General features: G+C 50.8%; 1 protein-coding gene across 6 annotated transcripts in view; it reads left to right on the forward strand.

The window, feature by feature from the left end:
• Positions 1-1945: 1945 nt before the first annotated feature.
• Positions 1946-12619, forward strand: part of ZMAT4 (zinc finger matrin-type 4) — a 337657-nt gene continuing 326983 nt past the window's right edge. Inside the window, exon 1 of one of the 6 annotated variants that reach the window (XM_038559976.1) lies at positions 1946-2060. Coding sequence is in view for 1 of the 6 variants with exons in the window: in XM_038559973.1 (XP_038415901.1) it covers positions 8613-8617 (5 nt within the window). In the remaining 5 variants the exon portion in view is untranslated. Of the gene's footprint in view, positions 2061-2146; positions 2355-7468; positions 7744-8517; positions 8618-12619 lie in introns of those variants that run through there. The other 5 variants (XM_038559978.1, XM_038559979.1, XM_038559977.1 and 2 more) reach the window with 5 other exon arrangements.

Raw genomic sequence — 12619 nt, forward strand, 5'->3', positions numbered from 1 at the left:
CTGAAGCCTGCTTTCTCTTGGATGTGGAAATCTTACTGCTTAAATCATAAAGGTGTTATTTATGGTTTTTACACCATGACCGAACATGCCAGATTTTCTGGGGCAGTGTCAATTTTAAATGAATAGCTAAGTTTAATTTCATCACTGCATCCTTGTAAGAATTTCACCTAGACAAATGAATAAAATATAAAACAAATATTTTGCTACATCCCCTGTCCTAGTTTTTCATTCTTAATATATGGTCACTCTCCTTTTAGCTATACTGAGATTTGCAAAGCCATTATGGAAATGACTTAATTTGGAGGTATATGTCTCACAAATAAAATGTGCATCCCACATCTCATTTCCTTCTAATGCTTGAGGGAGAAGGAAGGCATTGATGAAGAGCTGCCTCATTTTCTAGAGAGAACCAAGGCTCTGAGAGGTGGGAGGGACTTCTGAGCTGCTGGAGTGACAGTGTCAGTCTTAAATTTTCGCCTCCTGGACTCCAGGCTGGGCCCTCTCCCCACCCTGCCCCGGCTGGATGAGAGCTCACTGCAATGATGATTCCACGGGGCATAGTGCCCTTCACACTTTTTGTTTTGATTGGCTTTTATTAGTCATCCCACCCCTGGGTGCTGGGTGCTGTCTGTGGGGTTATAAAGATATAAAGGAGGCTGTCTCTGTCCTTACAGAGCTTGCAATATATTTAGGAAAGCCAGACATGTACCCACAATGCAGAAGCTCACCCTACAAGGCAGGAGGGTAATGCCATCGGCCTCCAAGGATGCAGATGGTGATAAGGGTTGCTGACCTACAAGGCCACGGAGAGGAACTGGAAGTACAGCTTAAGCTCAAAGATGTGTTGATCCCAGAAGGTGAAGGCTTGTTTTCTAATGAATCTGAAACTTGACGTTCTAAGGGCTTTCTTTAAAAGACCCCCTTTTTTTCTTCTTAAAAAAGATTCACCTACCAATTAGCATCTTTGCATATGGTGAAAAAATACATTTAGGGAAATAAAGGCCAGACTTTGTGCTTTATGATTTTTGGTTGAACAAGAGGAAATGCGTAAGCCGTCCCCACCTTGGCGGATGACACAGGTCTAAACCACGAATTGAAGCCAGGTCAGAATAAGCCAAAGTGAGGGTTCAACAGAATGGTGAGCTCCGGCGTGCCTGTCTCTCTGGACCTCCCAGCGAGAACAGTGAGGAATTCCAGACTTTCACTGACTTTAAGTGCTGCTCTTCCCAGACTCTGCATAGCCTGCAAAGGGAAATCGGCTCCCAGGTTGGGGGCTTCCGTGGAGCGTGAGTCCAAGAACTGATGGACCAACTCCAGTGAAGGCGCCTCATTTGTTCCCCCAAATAATCTAAAATGACCTTCACATGCCCTCCAAGGTGGCCCCGGGCTAAACATCACTATATTTCTTCAGCCCTTCCCTAGCTCTGCTTTCCAGAGCCTGACAACGGCAGAAACCCCGCTGTTACATTTCTCTCTGCCCTCAGGAACAGGCACCAGTTTGGGGGCGGGGGGGGGGTGGGGAATAAGGCCAGAAAATTGTTGCTATGGGCTCTGTTTTGTGGAAGTTAAAATGCTGGAGCAAGAATCTGATTGCTTGATAGCTCCATCTCTCTCCCTCTCTCTCCCTCTCTCCCCCCCCCACCCCTTCTCGAGCTCTCCTCCCTCCCCCCCCCCCACTTTTTCTACTCTCCCCTCCTCCCTCCCCTGGACTCCCAGTCCTGCCCCCACCCCGGGGCCCGAGGAGAGCCTTACAGGTTGTCAATGAAACACGGAATTATTTCCTTTGATGGCTTAGATAATAGTAGGAGCCGAAGCAATGAGTGAGGTCGGCTGAAGCCAATGCGGTCCTGCCCGGGCGCGGAGAGCCAATCGCGGGAGCAGGGGGCGGGGCGTCGGCGCCCGCAGATAATTGCCAAGTGCCTCGCTCGCACAGTCGGGCCGCGCCGCCGAAAGGTCTGGTCGCCGAGCCGGGAAGGCGTCGTCCTCAGGGGCTCCCCCGACCGCGTCCTGCGCCGCTCGCGGGCTCCAGCCGCCGCCGGCCCGTCCGCCCCGCCGAGAAGGTACTCCCGCCCGCGCCCCGGGGGGGCTGCTCCTGCGGCCGTGCTCCGCGGCTGGCGGGGGGCAGAGGCAGAGGAATTGCGGGAAGAAGAGAAAAGTTTAGGGCGGGAGACGCGGCAGAGGTGGGAGATCGCCGTCTTTTGTCGGGATGAGAACCAGCTGACGATCTGGAAAACTTCTGCGCTGCCGGGAACTGGCTTTGTTTACTACTCTCTCAATTAGCTGCACTCAGGTCTGTGGAAATAGGACTGGTCAGGGGCCAGGTGACTGACTGCACGGCCGGGGGGCGCATCCAGGTTCGTGGGGTGAAGGGAGTGGGACCCCTGGATGCGCGGCTTCCTGGCCGACCCATCGTTGCGAGGCCGGTGCCCAGAAACAGGATTGGTGGGGTGGGTTTTGTGCCGGAGGGTCTGCCCCTTTCCTTACCTTGACCTGCCTCCCCCTAACTCCGTGACCTTCAACTTGAGGCCTTCCTCAAACTTCTGTCTCCTCCCGCCCTCCCACCCTTTGCTTGCTCTGTCTCTGTTCCTTATATTGGTGGAAAAAGAAATCTCCCGGGGGTGTGGGTGGCTGTCCTGTTTGACCTGATGGGCATCCGTGTGACACACAACTTGGTGAGAAACCAACGAGACACAGTTCTCAGAGCTTGAAGAGAAATTACTTAATTGATTATAGCTCCCGAAAACCGGAAGGCTTTCCAGGCTTGGTGTGTCCTGAAGTAAAGGGGGTGAAGCTCAACGGATCCCCTGTGAAGGTTACACCCTTATCAGAGAAGGGCTGTCCAGGGCAGACAGGCCAGTGGCTCTAAAGGGTGGAGGCTGGTGGCAGGGGCAGACTCCTAGGAGCCGCCTCCGCAGGTGCGCAGGTAGGTCCCCGCCCCAGAGGGTGCTGGAGCCACCGTCTACCCTGTTTCTGATCATCGCTCTTCAAGCAAAAAAGCTCGCCACGGTCAGCAGCTGGTTCGGCCTCAAAACACCCTCGTGCATTCTAAATTGTGAGACCGCAAGGGCCTCCCTTGCTCTGAGACCCGCTTTTGGGTCCGGGGCAAACTCCTTTCCCCGGGCTTCTGCAAGTGAGAGGTGTTAGATAGGCCTCCTAGGAAGCGAGGTCCCCATGGAGAGAAAGGTGATGTGCTTGGTCTTGAACTTCCTGCTTTGGCGCAGGCAGCTCCTATTCGAATGCCCTACAGCACTTCGCCAGGTGTGTCCTCTGACCTGCGGGATGCTCTGAAGCTGCCAGTCCGGGTCTGATCTTACAAGTCTCAGGGGCTTTGGGCAGCTCAGGTGAATTGCCTCACCCCAATCTCTCTCCTAGACCTGAAGCTGGGGAGTTTGATTCCCAGTCTTGGCGAGAAGTGAACAACCTGGGAGGGAACCTCTAGCGACCCCTTGTCCCTATGACATCCTTCCTGCTGAGGTGCCCGTGACATTCACCCTTCTCTGGCTTCACACATCACTTTCAGCTTTTAATTCTTCTTTAACTGCCACAACAGGTCCTCCAGCTCCTTTATGCAGCTATTTTGGGTGGGAGTCCTTATTGTCGGAGCTCTACTCACAATGGTTAAAAAACAGCTGCCTGACTTTTTTTTTTTTTTTTTCCTTTGGTCAGGATACAGTCAGCTTTCTCTTCTGCACATGTCTGACAGTAAACAAAACAAACTTGCAGCCCTGCAAATTATGCCTTTGTGTTTGGGAGCCTGGAGTGGACACTGAGCTTTTTGTCTGCCACTGGGGCATATTTGGCCACACACCTTCTCTCCTGTGGTCTTTCTAGGGCAGGTGACCCCAGAGAGCCCAGGAGAGGAGGCCCCCAGTGAGTGGAGGGAGTTGGAGAGGGGGCCCTCTTTGGTTTTCCAGAAGGTAGTAATGAAACCAGAAAATGCTTTTGAGTTTCTGGGGTGCCTTGAACCAAAAACCGGTAGTGAAAATTGAGGGTCCTTTCAATTGATGCTGATCTGCTAGATTTCTATCATGATAGAGGACATTCAAAGTAAGGCTTTTAAACCAGCTCCTGAATGGTGACTCATGCCGGGAGAGGAAAAAGGCAGGGTGGGGGGAGGGAGCAGAGGGAGCAAGTGGGACACACTGGAGCCCTCGCCTTGTCTTCTCTCTCCTCCCCATTCCTTTTCCTTGGAGTTCCCCATTTGGAACAAAGATTGTTAAAATAACAACTCTAGACTAAAAAAAGGATAATCGGAGCTGAAGAATAATTGATGACATGCAAAACACCATCATTGCCACTTCACCTTGGATGGGGCATGAAATCCAGGATCCAGCCCCACTGTTGTGATCCACTTTGGAGAATTCAGTCTCTTGCGTTAGGCTGATTGGTTCCTTGTGAAGCATGGCACCTGTTTATGTGGGAAGGGACTGATTGGTGCTCAGAAAATTAAATTTGTTACTCCTCATGTCATCAAACATGGTAGCTTTAGCTCGGCCCCTGGACAAGCACGATCCTTAGATCTGCATTTTTTCTTCTCCCTGTTTAGGCAACTAGGCTTTCTCTCTTTTAACTACTATGCTGAGCAGGCATTGCCCCTTTCTGCCTTCATACAAGCCCTGGGTGACTTACCTGGCAAGTAGAAGTCCCTTCCTTACTTTTCTGTTCCTCTTTCCTGTCATTCCTTTGCATCATAAACACATCAGTTAACAATCTCTTTGCCAACCTACTTTGATCTCACCATTTTGTGCCAATATTGCTATTAAAGAAAACTGTCCTCTGAGAATAGGGTTGAAAACATGAAATTTTTTTTTTTGAAAAAATTTTTTTTATCAGAGTCCTTCTATTTTAAAATTTAATTTTGGGGTTTTGGGGAGATCAAATAAACATGTTTATCGTGTCAGGTGTTTTTAAGTGCCATTGAGACCTTTTCTTTCTTCTTGGGTGGTTGCTTGTGAACTCCCCAGTTATTTGGGGGGGGGTGTCTGGAGGTTTGAAATAGTCTGGAATATCCCCTGAAAGGTGAAGAGATTCGAGTATGATGCTTCTCTTTATTCACCACAGGGGTGAAGGCTGTTTTGAAATGTAGGCTCTGAAATGTGCTCATCACACAAGGTTATTTCCCCTTAATTCTTCGCTTAGGGAAATTTCATACCCTAAATTATTAGTAAATAGTTCACTTGACTTACTTTTCCTTACACCCACATTCCTCCTTCCTCCCTGCCCACTCGGGAGCTATTGCATGAGGAACGATCTTACTTAAAATCTGATATGTGCCTTTCTTTCTTTCTTTCCTTCTGATTCTTCCTTCCTGTCACTTAAGGGCACCCTAGAGGTTGAGATTTAATTTTAGACACCCTGCTCACCTCACTTCTCCAACAGTTAACCAGGGGAAGTCAAGAATTCTGGGATGCTCCTGGAGTTGCCCTGCAGGAGCAGTGAAGCAAGACTTCACCGTGTTCTGTTCCACGCAGACCTCACCAGAGCACCTGGGGTGGTGCGGCGACCCCTCAGGAGGCAGGCAGGGCAGATGGCTCTGAGCACAGGCCTGTTAGATGCGCAGGGACTCCATCGGGTAGGACCCTCGCTGCTCCACTGTCTTGACACTTGCCTGCCATCAGCCCTCATGCACAGGACTGACCCTAGACACAGTAGCCAACAGGGAAACGTGCCTGTCATTCTCCCAGTTCCTTTGTTCTTTGTTCTCTTCTCACCTCTAAATCTCCGTAGCAAGAGTTAGATAGGATCAAATCTACTTATTCATACTAAGGTGTAAATAGTTAAGAGTGTTGCCACTGACTGTGGTGTTTGAGTTCCTAATGGAAATCCGAGCCATTCATGGTGGAGTTGCAGACTTCTGCCTCGGGATTCAGGATTCAGAAGATGGAGTTTGGGTAGGGGAGTGCCTGGGCAGTGGTGGGCTTTTGCTTTTCAGTGAAGGCTGGTCCTGCTCTTGCCGCATCAAGGACATGCTGCAGCTGCTCAGGACAATGCGCCGGCAATATCTGGCGTCTAGCACCTGGAGCCCGATCCCTCAGACTTGACCTTGGGCACTGCACTTACTCGTGTGTTCTGACCTTAGTGTTTTCATATATAAAGCCAGGGGCTTGGACTATGTTCTCATCGATCTCTTTCTGCACTGCCCTTCTCTCTGGATGTTGCCTCTGGAGTCCTAGATCCAGCTGGGCACGATAGAACTCCAGAAGGACTCGGAGCTTATGGAGCCTACTCCAATGCGGGCCACGGAGCTCAGTGATGCTCAGAGCTAGAATCCGTAAAGGCAGGTCAGAGGGATGGTGGATGCTCTGCCACAAGAAAAATAGGCTGAGGGGTGATGTAATAACTGGTTTTGGTTTAGGAGGGGATGTTATATGGAGGATGGCGACCAGCTGTTCTCCATCTCCAGTAGGATTGAACGAGAGAAAATAGACAGAAATTGCAGCAGATGGACTTAGATTAGGTATGAGGAAGAATTTTCCGTCAGCAAGAGTTGTTAAAAAGGGAAGGTTGTAGAGCCTCCGTGATGATCTTTAGGAAATGGATAAGCAGAAGATTCAGCTGGAGGAGGAGGCGGAGCGCTGAGAGGAGACTGTGGGAGGGGCTGTCTGGTCCAGGAATCCTGGCCCTTTCCTGGGACAGCCCTTTGTGGCTTCTCAGAAACCTCACCCCTGTTCTGGGGCTATCAGAGTGACTGGGAGCCAAAGTTCCTGGGACAGCAGGAAGGGGTGTAGGCATCCTGCATGGCCCCCTCCCCGCATACTGTCTCAACCGGCGGGGCCTGTCTGCTGCGTGAGGCCCTCCCTTTAAGTCTAATCTCTCATTTCCAGATGTGGCAAAGAGGCCCAGAGAGGCAGCGGGCCTTGGTGTCCTCACACACTGACCAGATGGCAGAGACAGGACCGGAATCAAGGTCCTCTATCCTTTGAGTCAGTGTTATTTGCTTTGTAGCTCATTTTTTCTCCAGCTTCCAAATTGAATAGACCATTTACTTTTTCTGGGCTCCTAATTTTTCTCTAACCAAATGGTGGAGACAGGGACACGTGCATTTGAGCAGTGTTTATTGAGTGCCCTGTACTAGCACCATATACCGGGCTCCACCTCCCCTGATTCATACAGCAGGCTCTTCAGCCTCAGTGATTGGGAAGGGCTGCTGCAAGGGCCAGGGCTGGCGGAGTGCCTGCCAGAAATTGGAGCAGAAAAGATTGGATGGGGTATAGTGGGAGGAGCAGCAGGAGGTGTGATGTGAGAAATATTATTTAATCTGAATCTTGAGGAGCTGAGAGACTTGAGGCATATAGTTCTAGCATCTTGTTGGATAAATGAAATGAGATGTCCGCAGCAAGCACAGGATCTGGATGAGGCCCTGAAATCACCCATTACTTGGGCAAAACAAAACAGAATTTGGAATTTTCATTCAGCTTCTCACTTCTGAGAGAAGCCTCTACAATGTGGGGCTGTAATGCCACATTCCTTTCAGCCAGACTTGATTCTGTTACCGGGCAGACGCATCTCCTGGGCGCGCTTGGAGCCCTGTGGGTGGTGGGGAGCCTTCGGGGAGGCCCCAGGAAGGTGCACACTGCGGCCAGGGGCTGGGCTATCTTGGGTCCTGGAGGCTGGCTCCCTGGGGGGCCAGGGGAGCAGTGGGGTGCTGCTGTCTGACTGGCAGCCCTGGGATGAAAACTCCCTCACACTCTTGAGAATGAGGCAGAGGCTGTGCCGGCTTTGCCTTGCAGGGGTTTGAGCCAGGTAAGGAGCAAGATGAGTTGGTGAGTTGAGCACCACCCGATAAATTCCTAATGAAGCGCATGTGTGTAAGTCGCTGAGTGAAAGGGAAAGCGCCAGGGCAGTCCCTCTGCGGGGCTAGCTCGAGGTTGGCAGGGGCTGCCCAGTACCCCGTCTCTGTGCCCAGTGCTGAGGGCGGCCCTGGGGAGTCCATCGGAAACGGGACAGGTGGGGTCCCTGTCCAGCCGGACCCTGTCTAGGGAAGAGTGTCGGCTCCTGGGGCAGCCAGGTGGGTGGGTATCTGAGGAGCCCAGGGGAAGAGCACCCCGTGGGCACAGGGGGCCGGGCTGCCTGGATTGTGAGACAGGCTAGGAGGGTGGAGGGGTTTGGGTAAACTGAGGGGGGGCGCAGCCCAGGAAAGGACAGAAAGGACTGCTGAGCCTGTCCTGGAAGGTGAAAGAGCCCAGGTCCCTAGAGAGGACCTCGAGGAAACAGATGGGCAAGCTCACCTGGGGCAGCCTCGTGTCAACCCTGCTGCCACTGTTCCTCTCCATGCAGCAGGACACTCAGCTGGCTTCACACGCCTGCCTGGGACTTCAGCGGCACAGACCGCGCTAGGTCACAGTCAGGTGTGGTGGGCACGGTGGTCGTACATCCTAGAATGCAGGGCACACACAGTTCCTCTTGCTTAGTATGGCCAGAGGGGGCCTCTTGGAGAGAGCAGCCCCTGACAGAGACCTGAGAACTAAATAAGATCCACCCCCTCTCCCCGCCCAGGTGGATGGGGAGGGGCAAGAAGGAGGGCAGCCACCCTGGCAGGCCTCAGAAGCTTGAAGCAGTGCAGTGTGTCAGAGCACTACGAGTAATACTTGGGTGTTGCTGCGTCTGAGCACATGAGGTATGCTTTTGGGGGGTGCAGGAGAGAGAGGGAGTGGGAGTGTACCCAGGTAGGGAAGGACCAGCTGGCCGAATGGAGGAGCAGAAGGGTTTTAGGTAGGAAAAGGCAGTCCCATTTGCATTTAGGACAAACGAGTGGTGGTGGAATGGTGGGTGGCATTGAGGTCTGGGGGGGCCAGCCTGGGATATGGAGGCTGGTCCTGAAGTAATTTGCTGCCATCCAGGTGAGCAGTGATGAGGGCCTGAAGAAGACCCTGGCAATGGAAGGGGAGGAGACAGCACCGAAGGGTGATGCTTTGACTTCCTAAGTTATCCTCAATTGGGCAAAAATGAGGAGGAGTTTTTCATCTTCTGGAGAAGCTGACAGGTGACAAGGAAAGGTCATACCGGTGGATGAGAGACAGAGAGCAGTGCCCCCCACTGAAGACAGGATGGGGGCAAATGGGTTTCAGTCACAGGAAAAGGATATAAGCTAGACATTAGCATTAATGCCTTAATGGAGCGATTGTTAAACACGAGGACAGGGTCAGCAAAGATGGCTATGAACTAATTCTCTTCCCCATGGAGTATTAAAAAAAATCAGTCTGTCTCCTGATGGAAAAGTAGGCAGAGGATGTGAATAGATAGTTCAAACAAAGAGAAAAAGCATGCAAATGTCCAGAAAAAGGTATACAAGCACACAACCTCTGTAATAATTAGAACATTGCATTAGAAACAAGATATCATTATCCACCTACCAGATGAGCAAAAATGAAAACGATACACCCTGTGTTGATATGAATGCCGGGATGCGGACATTTGCAGACTTAGCTGGTGGGAAGATCATTTGCAAACACGAGAGACATGTCTCAAAAATATACCCTCTAAACCAGCAAGCAATTCCTCTTCTAGGAATTTATCCTACGGAAATAATCAGAGCTGTGCAAAATAGTTCTAATCAAGGATATTCCTTTCAGCATTATTCATTATAACAAAACATTGTATGGGGGGATTAATTAAATCTAATATGGCTCATCCATCAAATGGAAAGCAGGGAAGCTATTAAAAGTACATTGATAATATATAAGAATATGAGAAATTGCTAATAACATATATTAAGTGCATAAAGGTTTAAAAGTAAATAGAGTAGAAATACAATTTTATAAAAAAAATGCATACGGTCATGAAAAATAGAACGGAATATGATAAAGCAGAGTGATAATGGTGGTTATCTCTTGTTTTAGGAAACACCTGATTCTTTTATTAAAATTTTACAGCGAATGTATTGTTTACACATCAGAAAAACATGCTCTTTAAGTCGGTTATTCAAACCATAAATGTGAGCAGGGACTATACATGTAGCGACGTGTCAGGCACTGTGGGGCTCCTTAAACTTCATGAGGCAGCTGCCTAGGTGCATTGGGTGAGGTCAGCCAGGTGCACCCCAGGAAGTGCAGCATGGGCTACCCTGCTCAAAGTTGGCTGGAGAGTTTGCAGGTGCAGGATATCTGTGCCAGGAATGGTGACCACTGGCAGTGATGACCTTGCTCCCTCCTCCTCCCCCCTCTCCCTTCCACACACATCCCCAGCCTTGTCCCTTATGGTGTTCAGACCTTACTTAGCCTTTAGATGGTGCATTTACGTGCTTCACACACACCTGCAGATGCCCTAAGTGGAGAGGTTGAAGCTCAGAGAGGCTCTGACTTGGTCAGGGTCAGGGTCACAGATCTAGTGAGTGGCAGAGATCGGGGACAAGGAATGTGGGCATCAGAGCCTAAAGTGGGCTGTTGTGTAGAGCTGCTTTTTTTTTTTTAAGGTTTTATTTTATTTATTTATTTATTTATTTATTTATTTATTTATTCATGAAAGAGAGAGAGAGAGAGAGAGAGAGAGAGAGAGAGAAAGGGAGCAAGCAGAGACACAGGCAGAGGGAGAAGCAGGCTCCATGCAGGGAGCCTGACGTGGGACTAGATCCCGGGACTCTGGGATCATCCCCTGGGCCGAAGGCAGGGGCTAAACCACTGAGCCACCCAGGGATCCCCAGAGCTTCTGGTGCTAGTGAGGACAGCTGGCAGGTTTCCAGCAGGAAGGTGTGGAGCTACCTTCCCAGAAGCCATGCCTTATGCTTAATTCACTTATTAATTAAGGTTGAGGGAATGCACCGACAGCTCCCGACAGCTGTCATATTTAGAGGAGCGACTTTGGGTGCAGAGGGTCTCCAGCGGTGCCCTCCTGGTTTTGCTTCCTGACATAGTGCCTCATTTGTGGCTGGTTTTCCAGAGTGCTTTTGCTTCCCATGGTGCTTTCCTTTGTTGCATAGACTCCGGGTAGCCTGAGAGTCTCGCCTTCTGTGCAAGTCACAGCTGGCTGGCTCCGTGGTGTGTCCAGGCTTATGTGGGGGCTCCGAGGCACTTTCCTTCAGCGGGGCAGGTGGCCGCTCTGAGGGGCACATCCTTGGGCTTTCACAGGCTTCACCGGGAAAAGTGGAGAGGCCTGCTGGAAAGTCGGCCTGGATGAGGAGTGATGTGGGCCGCGTGGCTGATTTGCTGCTCTGTTTATTTTAATACTAATGCACATGTGTATGGTGTTTTGTATTTGCAAGCCTCAGAGGTGGATGGGGCAGGCATCTTTATCCCCATTGTGCACAGGAGGAAAGTGATACTCGGAAAGGCAAATCCCCTTGCCTCAGGTCGTATGGGCAGTAGGCAGAAGAGCCAGCATGGAACAAACCAGATTTTCTGCCCACAGACACCACCCTACCTTGTAATCAACAGGGGCTTCTTGGTGGCCACATGTCCTGGCTGCAGCAGGGTGGGGCAAGCACCTGTGTGGCCCTGGCAGGTTCTTGATGAGTTAGTTGACACTAGCACACATTGAGGTGATGTCTGGAACACGGGTGCATTCAGCTGAGTCCTGCTGTGAGGCTGAATCCAGGAAGTGTTGAAAAAAGTGGATGCCAGTGAGAGAGAATCTGGTCACAGAAGGCTCTGGAGGCATGGGGTCCTAAGCTGTGAAGGATGAGGCTGATTTGGATAGAGGAAGGATCTTCTTGGTGTGAGTGGCTATCCAGAGCCAAGAGCTAGCACGCAATACTGGGGGCCACAGAGGGGTCCTGTGGTCGGTCAGGAACTGATGGGAGAGGTGCCTTGCATGTCCCCTACGCCAGGCTTTGCTTTGATTTCAGAATCTCTCACTCCTGTGTAATGAGCTCAGGCCATGCTGCTGGGAGGGGTGAGGGAATGGGTTGGGGTTCTCCTGAGGAGTCCCTCCTTTTTTTTTTTTTTTAAGATTTTATTTATTTATTCATGAGAGACACACACAGAGAGAGAGAGAGGCAGAGACACAGGCAGAGGGAGAAGCAGGCTCCCTGCAGGGAGCCTGACATGGGACTCGATCCCGGGACTCTAAGATCAGGCCCTGGGCCGAAGGCAGTGCTAAACCGCTGAGCCACCCAGGGATCCCCAGAGTCCCCCCTTCTTGCTGCCTGTCTTGGCTTTGCTCCTGCAGAAAGCGACGTTGCCCTGTAGGGTCCCAGAAGACAGGAGGGGGTGTTGGGATGCCAGTCCTCCCCTGCCTGCCTGGAACTTAGGGTCTTCAGAATGTGAGGAGAGGAAGGAAAAGTTATGAGCCAAAAGGAAAAGAAAGAAAAAGAGAGTAGAATGGGGAGTAGGTAGGGAACTCAAGAGGGATGTTCACTAGCACACTGAAAAAGCAGAGGCATAACCTCTTTCTAAATTGTAGATTTTTTTTTTTTAAGTGTGATGAGGCACAAAAAAGAAGAGGAGAAATAGTCTGAGACTACCTTTATTTTCAAATTTCTAAACATTTGGTTGTCAGCCTCATTTTACCAAGGAACCTGAGGCTATGGTATGGGTAACACACCTGGTGAGTGGCGGATTGCAGCCTGGTGCTGTCCCTGTGCCATGCCCTGTGGCTCCCCCTTTCCAGGTTCCCGCCTGCTGACTGAGGTAGGGGGTGCTACAGGAGAGTAGGAATGGGGCTCCCTCTGTCTGCAGAGCAGCCC

This window comes from Canis lupus, chromosome 16, assembly GCF_011100685.1.
Source record: "Canis lupus familiaris isolate Mischka breed German Shepherd chromosome 16, alternate assembly UU_Cfam_GSD_1.0, whole genome shotgun sequence".
NCBI classification, from domain to species: domain Eukaryota; kingdom Metazoa; phylum Chordata; class Mammalia; order Carnivora; family Canidae; genus Canis; species Canis lupus.